General features: G+C 43.6%; 1 protein-coding gene across 8 annotated transcripts in view; it reads left to right on the forward strand.

Moving 5' to 3' along the window:
• Positions 1-14,598, forward strand: part of SZT2 (SZT2 subunit of KICSTOR complex) — a 414,375-nt gene that overhangs the window by 167,550 nt on the left and 232,227 nt on the right. For all 8 annotated transcript variants that reach the window (XM_068239443.1, XM_068239448.1, XM_068239449.1 and 5 more), the window contains one exon: positions 12,589-12,714. In XM_068239443.1, coding sequence (XP_068095544.1) covers positions 12,589-12,714 — 126 coding nt within the window. The remainder of the gene's footprint in view (positions 1-12,588; positions 12,715-14,598) is intronic.

Below are 14,598 nucleotides of genomic sequence, written 5' to 3' on the forward strand. Positions count from 1 at the left end.
GAGGCGGTACAGGACGGATCGCCGTCCTGTGCCGCCCATGGAGCAAAGGAGAGGGAGGGAGGAATATCGCTGCGGAGGGGGGCCCCGCTCGGCCACACAGAGCGGCGGCGATCAGACCCCCCCCCCCAGAAGGACATCCCCCTAGTGGGGAAAAAAGGGGGGGAAGTCTGATCGCCCTGCCTCAATACTGATCTGTGCTGCAGGCTGGAGAGCCCACGCAGCACAGATCAATCAAAACAGCCCTGGTCCTTAAGTTGTAGTCCCCCACAGAGCCCCTATTGTTATAGCACCTCCTAATAGTGCCCTGATTAACATAGTGCTTCCCAATTGTACGCTGTTAACATGGCAGCTCTCCTTACATAGTGTCTCTATTAACATAGTGCTTCCCAATTGTACCCTGTCAACATGGTAGCTCTCTTTCCAAAGTGCCTCTGTTAATAGAGTCCTGCTTCGTTCTGCCCTTTGAGTACAGTACTCCCCAATTGTGCCTCTGCCTTTATAGTGTCCCCCACATTCCCCCACCAACATAGTGCTCCTGTTATAATACTGCTTCTCAATTGTTTCCCCATAAATATACAGTTGTCTTATTTAGCCACTGTTAACCCTTAGACTGACAGCAATTAAAAAAAAAAAAAAAAAAAAAGCTACACACCAGTGCCATCTATGTTTGAATTTTGTTTATTAAATGTTTTGCCCAAATCTACATGCACCAAAGTCCAAATTAGGCCACCTGCACACTGGCCGTGTTGCGTCTCTCCGCAGTACTCTCCCCCACCGCAGCTCATGGCAGGGGAGATGCAGGTCTATGGACACTTGCACAGTTCGCACGATGGAAGACTCAAAATCTGCGCATTCCTGATGCAAAGTCTGCAGAGTGTTACCACATGAACCATGACTACTGCTTGGATCTTGCAGTAATGCAAGTCAATGGGCGATGCAGCCAGTGTGCACGACGCGAGTGCGGTGTGATGTGGCGGAAGTCAAAGTGATGTACTTCCTGCCCAGCTGAGAGTACGTCACTAGCCAGGGGGCGGGCCTATGAATATGACCCTGTCGCCACACCGTGTTGCAGGGTCATATGATGCCACACCACGTTGCATACGCCTCAGTCAGCAGGGATGCCATCGAGGTGCCAATAAATCTGGTATGATGAGAACTATGCTAATAATTATGATACATAGTTATGCTAATGTTGAGACAGAGTGGATAAGTCGGCACTTGCTGTATACTGTCATTTATTCCAAAGGTGGCAATACATCATATCACAAAAACATTGTGGAGGAGGTAAACATACCGTATAAGAAGGCTGTATGTGGTGGGTGGGTGCTGGGCATAGAAGAGCCTGACGGCCGTTTCGCGCTATATATGCGGTTCCACAGAGGCTATAAGCTGTGTGCTGGTTGGCCGGGCTAAAATAGATTCACTTGCGGTGTGTGGCGGATTTCCGCCGTTTGGAGCCGCCCATCCTACTCCCATAGAACCAATCATTTACTGGAGCGCATCCACGCGCTCCAGCGCTGGTTGATGGGAAAGTGTGACATCAGATAGGGACGGAGGCTTGCGCAGACCACACTATATTAGGTGGCTGCTATTGCTATTGCAATAGATATCCTCCGATTCTTATTTTTACGCCGTCTTGTGGCGAAAGACCTAACTGCAACACAGTATGCAACATATAGGGCTCTATTCTCAAAGACTTCCCGCATGCGGTAAAGTACATGCGGGAAGTTTGCACCCAAAATACCGTCAATTTTGCATTCTCTAAATGTTCTGCATGTTTTTCCCGCATGCGGAAAAAGTGTGGTAAAAGTGCGGGATTCATGCGGAAAAGTTTACGCAAAAGTCGGTATTTTCCGCAATAAAAGATCAATTCTCAAAAATGTTCAGGCGCACCATTTCGTCGTTAATTACCGATTTTTTTTGTATCACCTACAAGTAGTAGGTGATATATTCCGCATCCCATTGACTTTAATGAAGTCTGGAGGCTTAACCTCCTTAGCGGTAACCCCGTGTGTGACACGGGGTAAGCCGCCGGAGGGTGCCGCTCAGGCCCTGCTGGGCCGATTTAAATAATTTTTTTTTTGCTGGACGCAGCTAGCACTTTGCTAGCTGCGCCAGCACCCCGATCGCCGCCGCCGCGCGCCCGATCGCCGCTATCCGGTGCGGCGTGCGGCACCCCCCCCCCCCCCCCAGACCCCTGCGCTGCCTGGCCAATCAGTGCCAGGCAGCGCCAAGGGGTGGATCGGGTCTCCCAATGACGTCCCGACGTCGCTGACGTCATCCCGCCCCGTCGCCATGGCGACGGGGGAAGCCCTCCAGGAAATCCCGTTCTTTGAACGGGATTTCCTGATCGCCTATCGCCGGAGGCGATCGGCGGGGCTGGGGGGATGCCGCTGAGCAGCGGCTATCATGTAGCGAGCCCTGGGCTCGCTACATGATTTAAAAAAAATAAATAAAAAAAAAACTGCTGCGCTGCCCCCTGGCGGTATTTTTCATACCGCCAAGGGGGTTAAGGGCTGTGCTTGCTGCACTTTAACTTTTTTTTAAACACTTTTTCATGCAACCTTTTTACCGCATGATTCCCGCATGAATAATGGCTGGTTCCGCATCTTTTTTTCCGCATGCGGCAAACATGCGGAAAATATTAGTAAATGTGGAAAATATGCGGGGTTTACCGCTGGCGGAAATATAGCGGTAAAATTTTGCGGAACTTTTGGCTCTTTGAGAATAGAGCCCATAGTGTTGTAGTGACAATTCTATTGTGCAAAAACTTTTAGTTCTTATACATGATTCCTCCTTAAAGAGAACCCGAGGTGTGTTTAAAGAATGTTATCTGCATACAGAGGCTGGATCTGCCTATGCAGCCCAGCCTCTGTTGCTATCCCAAACCCCACTAAGGTCCCCCTGCACTCTGCAATCCCTCATAAATGCTGTGAGGCTGTGTTTACATCTGTAGTGTCAGTCTCAGCTGCTCCCCCACCTCCTGCATAGCTCCGGTCCCTGCCCCCATCCCTTCCCTCCAATCAGCAGGGAGGGAAGGGATGCAGGCGGGGACTGGAGTTCTGCAGGAGGCGGGGAGAGCAGCAGACTGACACTATAGAGATAAACACAGCCAGCTCTGACAAGCGTTTTGTCAGCAGCGTGGCTGTGATTTATGAGGGATTGCAGAGTGCAGGGGGACCTTAGGGGGGTTTGGGATAGCAACAGAGGCTGGGCTGTATAGGCAGATCCAGCCTCTGTATGCAGATAATATTCTTCAAACCCACCTCGGGTTCTCTTTAATAAGAATCTGAGGATATCTATTGCAATAGCAATAGCAGCCACCTAATATAGTGTGGTCTGCGCAAGCCTCCGTCCCTATCTGATGTCACACTTTCCCATCAACCAGCGCTGGAGCGCGTGGATGCGCTCCAGTAAATGATTGGTTCTATGGGAGTAGGATGGGCGGCTCCAAACGGCAGAAATCCGCCACACGCCGCAAGTGAATCTATTTTAGCCCGGCCAACCAGCACACAGCTTATAGCCTCCGTGGAAGCGCATATATAGCGCAAAACGGCTGTCAGGCTCTTCTGTGCCCAGCACCCACCCACCACATACAGCCTTCTTTTACGGTATGTTTACCTCCTCCACAATGTTTTTGTGATATGATGTATTGCCACCTTTGGAATAAATGACAGTATACAGCAAGTGCCGACTTATCCACTCTGTCTCAACATATGCATCTTCTGTCCATACGCAAGCCTGAGCACGCTGTCTGCACCTAAGATTTAGAAGACTGTTCCTTCCTGCCGCCTCCCTCCTAGCATGTGTAGTCAGCTGTAGTGCCGACTCTTCTTTCTTTTTTCCTGCTTGTGTTTTTACTCATAGTTATGCTAATTATTATGAAAGTGTAAACTGTAAATAGTCTGATCAGATCTTGCAGAGGAAGGAAGCATTTTCAAGCTGCATACATTTGCATACTTCTGCATCAAATTAGAATTATTTGTATATTTCAGGTCAAGTGTAATGGGAAACAATTTAGTTTGGGAACGAGAATCACATCGCAATTGGTCTTAATATGCTACATGCAGTGCATTTGTAATTTTATCCAAATCGCAAGGCTGCAGTGAGACTAGTTTCAGTGAAATACATTCCCATAATGCCTTGCTGACTGCTGGCGATCAGCAAAATGCTGACAAATGCCCCAGTGTGAATGGGGCCCCAGTGTGAATGGGGCCTAATAACGACCCCTCACACCCAGGCTACCGCTTCTTTAATCAGCTCCCCTCGAGCCGGAAGCTCCGGTTCCGATCCATCTACACCAGGACCTCAAGACATAAGAACAGTTTCTTTCCCTCTGCTGTCAACCTCCTGAACTCTCGCCATGGAAATGCCTATCCCCACCCCAAAATACCAAGACGCACTGAGGCACTTTGCACATAGCTCAAGCGTACTTTTTTTGGTTGTTTTTTTATTGTATTGTAACTTATGCCATTGTCTCCCTCTGCATACATGTTCTTTAATGCTCTGTTTTTCTGTATAATGTTCTGTTACTACTGCATGTCCTCTATCTGTAACTACTGTGTACCGTGTATCAGTACCCTGTAAGTGCCAAGCCCAATTCCGGGCACGACCCAGTCGTGCTTGGCGAAATAAAAGTTTCTGATTCTGATATGGAGAAACAAACACGTCTATAGACATCCGCAGCAGTAGTTTTGTATTAAAACCAGGGATGGGCTTACGACTAATCACGAGTCCGTAAGGATTCAATTTCGTAATTAAAATGAGCCGTAATTGCTGCAGCTGTGCGGCTAGATGATAAGGGGTTATTTACCCACAATTCCGCCGTCGTACCTGCGCTCTCACAGTAGAGAGAGGAGGAGTTGAGGTTGACTGAGGTATTATTACCGTACTTAGGTTCTTTTAATATACGGATTGCACAGAGTACAGATGTTCAATGCGCAAAACTTTGTTTATTGCTAACTAATGCAAATGTACTATCATAGGCATTAATAAGTATGCTCAGTGTTATTGCAGTCTGAATTGGATAGTAGAGTCCCTGCCGGTGGAAGCTGAGTTTCTCCTCACCCTGTAAACTGTTTGTTCTTCAGCGAATACTTGGCTGGCTTCCAGTATACTGTGTAAGAATTGAGCCAGGAGGTTTATCTTGAGGAAGCTTTCATTAACGAAAAGTGTGTCGTGACACCGGCCTTATGCTATGGCTGGAACAAAAGTCTGGCCGGCAGCATTTTAGAATGAGACCCAGTTCAGCGTATGCCACACCCAGTGCCTGGAGTATAGAGACTGCAGTCAAAGCATAGATATCATTTAAACACAAACTTTTTTGTGTGGACTTTAAAGAGACCCCGTAACAAAAATTGCATCCTGTTTTTTATCATCCTACAAGTTCCAAAAGCTATTCTAATGTGTTCTGGCTTACTGCAGCACTTTCTGCTATCACTATCTCTGTAATAAATCAATGTATCCTTTCCCCTGTCAGACTTGTCAGCCAGTGTCTGGAAGGCTGCCAAGTTCTTCAGTGTTGTGGTTCTGCTATGAACTCCCCCTTCCAGGCCCCTCTATGCACACTGCCTGTGTATTATTTAGATTAGAGCAGCTTCTCTCTTCTCTCATCTTTTACAAGCTGGATAAATCCTCCTTTGAGCTGGCTGGGCTTTCACATACTGAAGAATTACAGACAAGGGCAAAGCTGTTTGCAGGAAGAAACAAGCAGCCTGAAACTTCAGTGCATGAGAACTGCAGGGGGAAAGAAACACACAATGATCTCTTGAGATTCAAAAGGAAGGTTGTATACAGCCTGCTTGTGTATGGATGTATTTTCTATGTGTGGACATACTGTACATCAACCTACTTCCTGTTTTGGTGGCCATTTTGTTTGTTTATAAACAAACTTTTTAAAACTGTTTTTAACCACTTTTAACCATTTCAGCACCACAGAGTTTTTTGCTTAAAAACCAGAGCAATTTTCACATTTCAGCGCTCCTCCCATTCATTCACCAATAACTTTATTGCTACTCATCAGATGTAAATGATCTATATCTTGTTTTTTTGCCACAAATTATGCTTTGTGAGGGTGATATTTGCTTTTAGTAATTATGTTATTATCTGTGCATTTTAAAGGGAAAAATGAGAAAAAAAAGAAAAAATACACTATTTCTCCATTTCCATCCACTATAGTTTTCAAATAAACAATGTTACCATAGGTAAAACCCACACATTGTATTTGCTAATTTGTCCTGGTTATCTCAACATTTAAATAATGTTCCTAGTACAATGTATGGCGATAATATATTAGTTTCTGGTTTGTGTTTTTTGTTTTCTCATTGTACTCTATCAGTAATTAAAAGCCCTTATCTTCATGATTAACAGTAATACACTCTCATGGCATACATATTTTAAAAGCTAAGTCCCTAGGGTAGCTATGTATTCTCTTTTCAATGCTGTCACTTTTGTTTTGTTTTTTTTACAAGTATTTATTTAGGGGTATAGAGTAGATGAAAATAACAGTTTTATTGCTTTTCATTCAGGTTTCCGGTAAAGAAAATCACATGACTTAGCCCTCAGTTGTCAAACAACACAAAATCTATTCTCTCACTTGTCACGGTTAAAATGATACCCTATATACTTAATCAGATAGCTTATTGGGCATACAGCACACTTTTTACCACAAGTACGCCTATCTACTCCCCTGAGCTTCAGATGAAGTTTTGTGGGGAGTAGATAAGCGTAGCAAGGGATTCAAAGTGGTTAATGCGGCGAGGAGCGGCGAAATTGTGACAGAGGGTAATAGGAGAGGTCCCCTAACGCACTGGTATGTTTACTTTTGTGCGATTTTAACAATACAGATTCTCTTTAATGTAGTTTTTATTCTTTCCCTTTGTTTCAATGCAAGTCAATAGGAACAATTAAAAATGTGCGTTTTGCACAAAAATGTGCATGCAGTTTTAAATGAATTACCGTAGATGGAATTTCATGTAAACTAACTTTATTGGTATTCACGGAAAAATTACAAACTTCACATACAAATACATGTAAAAATTGTGCATGAAAGTTCGTACATAAAAGAATACAAAAAATGCAAATGCTGAACATGCAAAAAAGACTAGGGCAAGTCTGAATGCACCATAAGGCTAGGTTCACAGTGGTGCATTGCGGTTTAGAGTAAGGTTGTATTCTAACGAAGCTTACTGCACTGCACCACCTATCAGGCATCCACAATGCGGCCAGTGCAGTGTAACAGCATGCGCCATGGTAACGCACTGCATGCAATGCATTACTGCAAAACGGTGTTAACAGTGAAGCATACTTTTTGTTGACTGTTTGACTGTATGTAACGCAATGAGTGGATAACATGTGGCATCGCTTTCCAGATCCATTGCGTTGCGTACCTGCTGATACAGGGAACGTAACGCCCACTCTGAGCCTAGCCTAAAGCTAAGTCCACGGGGATGGATTGAGAAAAGATCTCTCGGGGAACAATTCACAGGACGATGCTGTACAGACACATCCCTAGCCTTGAGGCTAGCCATGTGTTCTGTTGCTATGGAAGGGGGGGGGGGGCGGACCGAGGGACAACGATCTTTTAACAATGCCTGAGCAATATAGGTCGGAAGCCGCTGTACACACATAACAATTGTTGGCTGAAAGGGTCTTTATCGGCCATTTCAGACGACGGTTGTCGCATGTGTGTACGTAGCTATAATGTTCCATATTTTCTGTAAAATTCTGCAAAATACAGGCGGTCCCCCACTTAATAACAGGTTCAGTTGCAGAAGGTTGTTTGTCAGTTGAATTTTTTTGTAAGTCGAGTGGTGTTGTACATCGTGAAACGTGGTAAAGTAAAAGTGATTTAGACCCTGTATTTGGACATATACTGTAGTGTAAACATTTTTTTGTTGTTGTTGTTTTTAATTAGTTTTTTTTTCTGCTACTTACAGCAGTTTAAACAATACTGTAACTCGTTACAACTTAAAGAGACACTGAAGCCTCCACAAAACTCTTTTTACTGCAGAATATTGTTTAGCATGAATGCCCTTCCTAAAATGCTGCATTCCCGCGACTGAACGCGCAATTAAAACCCCTGAAATCCCGGGGCAAAAATCCACGACTTTGAAAGTCGTTTTGCGGTCTCCAGGCACGGTGCGGAGGCCGACCCAGAGGTCGTCCTTACTGCGCCTGCGCTAACCGCCGCTGTCAATCAAGCCCATGTTGTACGCAGCTTACTGCACAGGCACAGTAGTTCTGGGTCGGCCTGCGCACCGTGCTCAGAGACCGGGATGGCAGCGCAGAGCGGGACAGTTGGCTGCAAGGGGCTGGAGAAAGCCCTAGGTGAGTAAAGCTCATTTTGTAGATTTTGGCTGATAACTCCTTTAAATGACTCCGAAGAGAAAAAAAACGTATGATATAATGAATTGTTGGTGTAGTACGGATAAGGAATAGAACATTAGTAGCAAAGAAAAGTCTAATATTTTTCTTTTCAGTTATATAGCTTTCTTTTCTTTTATTATTATTATTATTATTATTATTATAATAACATGACACCATGGATGCAATTTGTAAACCACACTCTATATTTTAAACTATGAAACAGAGCAGAGCTAATGACCCTTTGAACTTCCCTGCAGTAAAACGTTATCTAAAACTTTTTTCACTGGTTTGTGATGTATGAGTGCTTCATAAAACAGCACTGTAGATCACCCAAGTTGCACCAGAAAGCCCAGAGAAGGTATTTTGCATAGATAACTGAAGTTTCTTAACTCTTACTGTAATATGTGACTAATTTATTTGCGACTAATGTTCTATTTCTTAGCTGTACAACACATACAATTATCTCATAAGTTTATTTGCTCTTCAGTTTCCCTTTAAGTACATAATAGCAAACAGCACAATGTATTATAGTCCCGGATATCCAAAACCGTATAGTAGAATCCCGGTTATCCGGAACTTAACTAACCAGCCGTCTCAACCAACCAGCACAAATTGCCAGCAGTACTCACAGTGGTTAAGGCCAACTTCTTAGGCGGTTTGTGGGCTCTGCGTTGGGTTCCATGGCTCCCCCAAGGTTAATATACTGTCAATTACTGTATTTAACGTTTAAGAGTAGGTTCACACTATGGAGTAGGGCTTGTAACACCGAGAGGTACGTCTCGGTGTTACAAGCCCTACTCCATAGAGCCAAATTAATTCATGCCATGCACTGATGAGGATCAAACAATCCGAAACAGTCTGCATGCATGTTGGATTATTATAGCTCTGTACAAATTAAGCTGACACATCATTGCATTCCAGCGGTTCTGGAGGTGTGTTTAGCTGCTAAGGGTAACAATGGATAATTTGCATATATTCAGCAGTGATGCCTGGGAGACATCTCGAGCTCACTCCAACCAGAATTATCGCAAATTCTTTCTGTTTTAAGAAAGCAAACTCTTCTTTTATTTGTATGAAAGGTTTCAAATTGATTCGTTTGTAAGTAGGCTGTAAGTTGGTACATTGTTGCTTAATTAGTAGATGAAGGAACACAGCTGCGATTCATCCTCCTCTCACATTAACTAGGCCTTATTGCTGCATAAACAGGCAGTAACTGCGAACACTGGCCGGTTGGCTTTACAACAGAGGCTTTATAGGCTTGCAAGGTTCTCTTATGTTTGTTTCTATAATTCTGTAATGCTCTGAATGTGTTCTAATGTGGATCTTATGGTGAAGCAGAGATAGTTGTGTGTTGGGTTGGCTTTCTTCCCCCTCACATTCCATCCACATACCTCACATTCCCCACATTTCCTTTTATCAAGTCAGGCTTCTCCTTTCTTTATAGTAACACTTTAGTTTATTCTCTTTTTTTGTTCTGTGGTCCCCTGCAGGATTTGTGGAAGGACTGCAGCTCACCTTTCTGACTCACCTGTAACTTATTTTCAACACCTGCATTAACAAACTGACACGCCTGATCATTAGTTTTCTTTAATCATTTCAGCCCACTGGGATTTTTTGCCTTATGCAACAGAGAATTTTTCACCTCCCATTTATTCGCTAATAACTTTATCATTAATTATCACAATGAATTGATCTATATCTTGTTTTTTCCACCACTAATTAGGCTTTCTTTGGGTGGTACATTTTGCTAAGAATAATTTTTTTTCTAAATGCATTTTAACAGGAAAAGTAAGAAAAAAATGGAAAAAATTCATTATTTCTCAGTTTTTGGCCATTGTAGCTTTAAAATAATACATGCTACCATAATTAAAACCTTTTGTATTTTATTTGCCCATTCTCTCGGTTATTACTCCATTTAAATTTTGTCCCTATCACAATGTATGGCGCCAATATTTTATTTGGAAATAAACGTGCATTTTTTCAGTTTTGCGTCCATCACTATTTACAAGCTTATAATTAAAAAAATTGTCGTAATATACACTCTTGACATGCATATTTAAAAAGTTCAGACCCTTAGGTAACTATTTGTTTTTTTAATTGTCATTTTTTTTTTCATTAAAAGTTTTATTTGGGTAATTTTTGGTGTGGAGAAGAAACAGTTAATTTTAAATGTAATAATGTGTGTTTATTGTACTACAAATGTATGTAGATGTAGTTTTACTATTTGTAAAGTGAGTTTTCTTTCCCCCCCCCCCCCCCCAAGTCCTCCTAGCTTCCCGGAAGCATATCGAGGACGGAAACTTTTTCCTTTTTTTCAGAAAGACCGCAACCTCTGCTGAGAAGCCTTTTTTTTTTCTGCTAGGGACTTGGATCGAATAATGGGAACCATGTTTCCATCGATTGATCCCCGGGCTACCGGGGGGCGGCACGGGGACGTACGCAGAAGCCAGCAGCAGCACAGCAGCCGCCTGGACGTGAGGATGCCCCATAGACTTTCATTAGGCTGAGGTGGGGTGCGGTACATTTACTGCTCCGCCTCGGTGTGAAAGGGCCCTCAGGAACAATATGGAATGGCTGTGTTTTAACCACTTAAGTACCAGCGGTCTCTGCCCCCTTAAGGACCAGAGACCGCTGGTACAATAAACGACGGAATACAGGCAAATTTTATGCACGTACCCGCCATCCACGCCAGGATCCTCAGGACACCCACTCTGCCATCTTTATGACCACAGAGTCATGTGAGACGGTCAGGAGCCGCTTTCATTGGCTCCTGACCGTGTCTATTAATGTAAGCCAATGGGAGCTGCTTACATTGATGGGCAGGGTCAGGAGCGAATGAAGTCGGCTCCTGACCAGCTCACAGGGCTCTGCAGTCATAGGGCCTGATTCACAAAGCGGTGATAACTCAGTTATCACGCCTAAAATACTTTAGGCGTGATAACCTTTGCACCACACTGGTAAAAAGCCAGTTTAGGCGTGATAAGTTTAGGCATGATAAGTTTAGGTGTGATAAGTTTAGATCGCGCGAAATGTCCCGCACGCAAAGCAGTGCCATTAAACTCTATGCGAAGTGCACCAGACTGCTAGCGCAAAACTTTTGATCAGCTGTGCACTGCGGTGCTAACCCAGTTGGTGCTTAAACTTATCACGCCTAAACTTATCTCGCCTAAACTTATCATGCCTAAACTTGATCACACCTAAACTTATTACACCTAAACTGAGTTTAGGCATGATAAAGGGCTTTTCACCAGCGTGCTAACTGTTAGCACCGCTTTGTGAATCAGACCCATAGAGACTTCAGGGCAAGTTAGCTGAGGCGGGGAGAATGCGACGCGATCGGCGGGAGTGACGAGAGCGGTGATAACACGCGGCGTCGGTCAGTTGAAAACTACGCCCTGGCAGCCAAAGCAGCATTAAAACGGGGTGAAGATTTCAATTAGCATCATCCGGAACTGGTTGAAGATGCATGAAAACAAAGAAAAAAGTTGCTGTGTTTGCCATTGTTCCTATCAATGAGTAAAGCTGAACTAAAGCAATTGTCTTTGTCTTCATAAAAATGTATTTTCCCTTTAACTTTGCTCACTAGGGTTTGTGGAATGCTCATGACTTTGTCAACACACAACAGTATTTATTGGTTTATGAAGAGCTATAGTCAGTTTGTGTCTAAGAGAGTGATTTGTGCTGTTCTCTCCTTCCCAGTTGAGCAGGAAACGTGTTGCTGTATAACGGTGGCTTTTGCAGATGTTGTGTATTGCATACAGCTCAGCAGTATCCATCTACAAATATTGTAGGACCCAACGGATCCCATCCAATTTCCCAGTTGAGCAGGAAACCTGTTTCTGTATAACGGTGGCTTTTGCAGAAATTGTGAATTGCACACAGATCGGCAGTATCCATTTACAAATATCGTAGGACCCAATGGATCCCATCCAATTTGCTTTTTCTCCTAAGTTTTCTCCTTGGTGATAATTCACATCTTGTCAATAAAATGCCCTTTAAGCCACCAGTAAGCAAGACAATATCCAGAATAATATTGGCAGTACTTTTGCACCTACTTTATAGGACTACTTCAATTGCATAGTGCTGAAAACTTATTTTAAACAGAAGATAAAAATGATCTCCTAAAAGAAAGTTTGGAACAAAAGTGAATTGGATCAGGCCAGAAGGGTTCACCACAATTGCCATTGTTCAGATGATTGATCATGTGATATTATTCCTCAGGTGGAAGAGGCGGGGCAGGTCTTCCTGCTTATGAAGAAGGATTATCGAATTTCCCGCAATGTACGCCTGGCTTGGTTTCTGTCACACCTCCATCAGTCCATTTCACCAGTTTCTGAGTCTGAGCTGGTGAGTAACATTGTGTCGTGTCTTTGCCTGTTGTAGTGGTATGTCGGTGCCGTCTACCATTTTTAAAAGTAAGCTTTCAGGATTTTCATTTTTTTTTTTGTGTAATTATTGGAGAGTGGTTTTCTTCAAAGAAATATGATAGGCTGACTTTTCTGCTGGCTTTATTGGCGTATTAGTGTAACTAGCCTCTGTCAACAACCATACTTTTTTTTTTTCAGAGTTTTAAGCATTGTTCACATTTGAACTAACCACACATGGGGTAATGCCATCAAAACAGCAATGTTTTTGGCTGTTTCTCTTAAGTTCTTTTAAAGGAACCCAGAGATGGCAAGAGACAGGAAAATGAAAAAGATTTTATACATACCTGAGGCTTCCTCCAACCCCATTCGCCTGGATTGCTCCCATGCTGCCGTCCTCCGCTGGCCGCAGCTACGAGAACCGGGTCCCGTCACTGACGTCATCGGAACCAGCCTACGCAGAAGACGTGCGCCCTCTACGTGTCTCTCCAGAAATACGCAAGCAGCGCACTTCTGTTACGCTAGACTGGCTCAGACTGATGGAAGTGCGGGGAGCCGGTTCTCGTAGCTGCGGGCAGCGGAGGACGGCGGCGTGGGAGCGATCCAGGCGGATGGGGCTGGAGGAAGCTCCAGGTATGTATAAAATCCTTTTCATTTTCAGCTCTGGTTCACTTTAAGGTAGCCATACATCTAGTGATGATGGGCAAATTCAAAAGAAATCCATGACTAAAAAATGGCACAAACACGTACTAGTAGTATGCAAAAAGTAGATATTTATTGAAAGAAGTGTCCACAACAATTAAAAACAAGGACCAGCATCAAAGGAACAAATGACCAAAGGTAGCCTGTCACTAGTGGTCTATCCTAAGGTAAACTGCACAGCCAATACATGTCTCTCCTAATAGTAATTATATAGCTCCAGAAATAATTGGTACTGTATGGGAGCGACAAGCAAGTGAATAAAAAGTGCGCTGCTTACCACTAGAGAACGCAAGAAGGACCTCCGCGCGGTGGTGTGGACCCGGCCTCGCATGTAACGCACCTCTTCGGGTGCTTCCTCGAATCTCCGATTGCCATCTGGAGTCGGGAAGGAATTTTTTCCCTTTTGGGGCTAATGCCTTGTAAGGGTTTTTCGCCTTCCTCTGGATCAACAGGGATATGTGAGGGAGCAGGCTGGTGTTGTACTTGGTTCTCTGGTTGAACTCGATGGACGTATGTCTTTTTTTTAACCCAAATAACTCTGTAACAGAAAGATAGGCCACCAAGTCGCCTGATGTATGGCTACCTTTAGGCACCATACTAATTTCTTCTTCCATCCAGAAAACTGCACAGTCACATATGGTAATGTCTATTTGGCTTTTTTTCCCCTCCATTGAGGGAGGTAACTTAAAATGTTATACTTCCAAAACTAAAATTTCAGGAGCTACATTTAGGTACATAAAAGAACATTTGAAAGCAATTCAGTGTGTGTAAAAACATGTACTTCCACTACAGAGAGCAGTACATGATTGTTTATTTATGGCTAATCGGCAAAAGTAATCATTGCCAGTCAGAAGACTCTCTCTGCCTGTGTCTTTTTTTTTTTTTTCTTTTTTTTTTCTCCCTCCCTCTGCTGAATAGACACATCGCCCTGGCGACAGCTGAAACATTCGATTACAAAAGGAGGGAGGACTGGAGGAAGGACAGGCAGAGAGAGATTCTTGCTAGCAATTATTACATTTGCTGATTAGCCAGAGATAAGTATGTTTGTACTGCTCTCTGCAGTGAAAATAAACATTTTTACACACAGGGAATGTTTGGAAATGCTTTCAAATGCTCTCTATATACCTAACAGTAGTTACTTAAATTTTAGTTTTCAGAATATAAT

The sequence above is a fragment of the Hyperolius riggenbachi genome, chromosome 6 (genome assembly GCF_040937935.1).
Source record: "Hyperolius riggenbachi isolate aHypRig1 chromosome 6, aHypRig1.pri, whole genome shotgun sequence".
Classification (NCBI taxonomy): Eukaryota; Metazoa; Chordata; class Amphibia; order Anura; family Hyperoliidae; genus Hyperolius; species Hyperolius riggenbachi.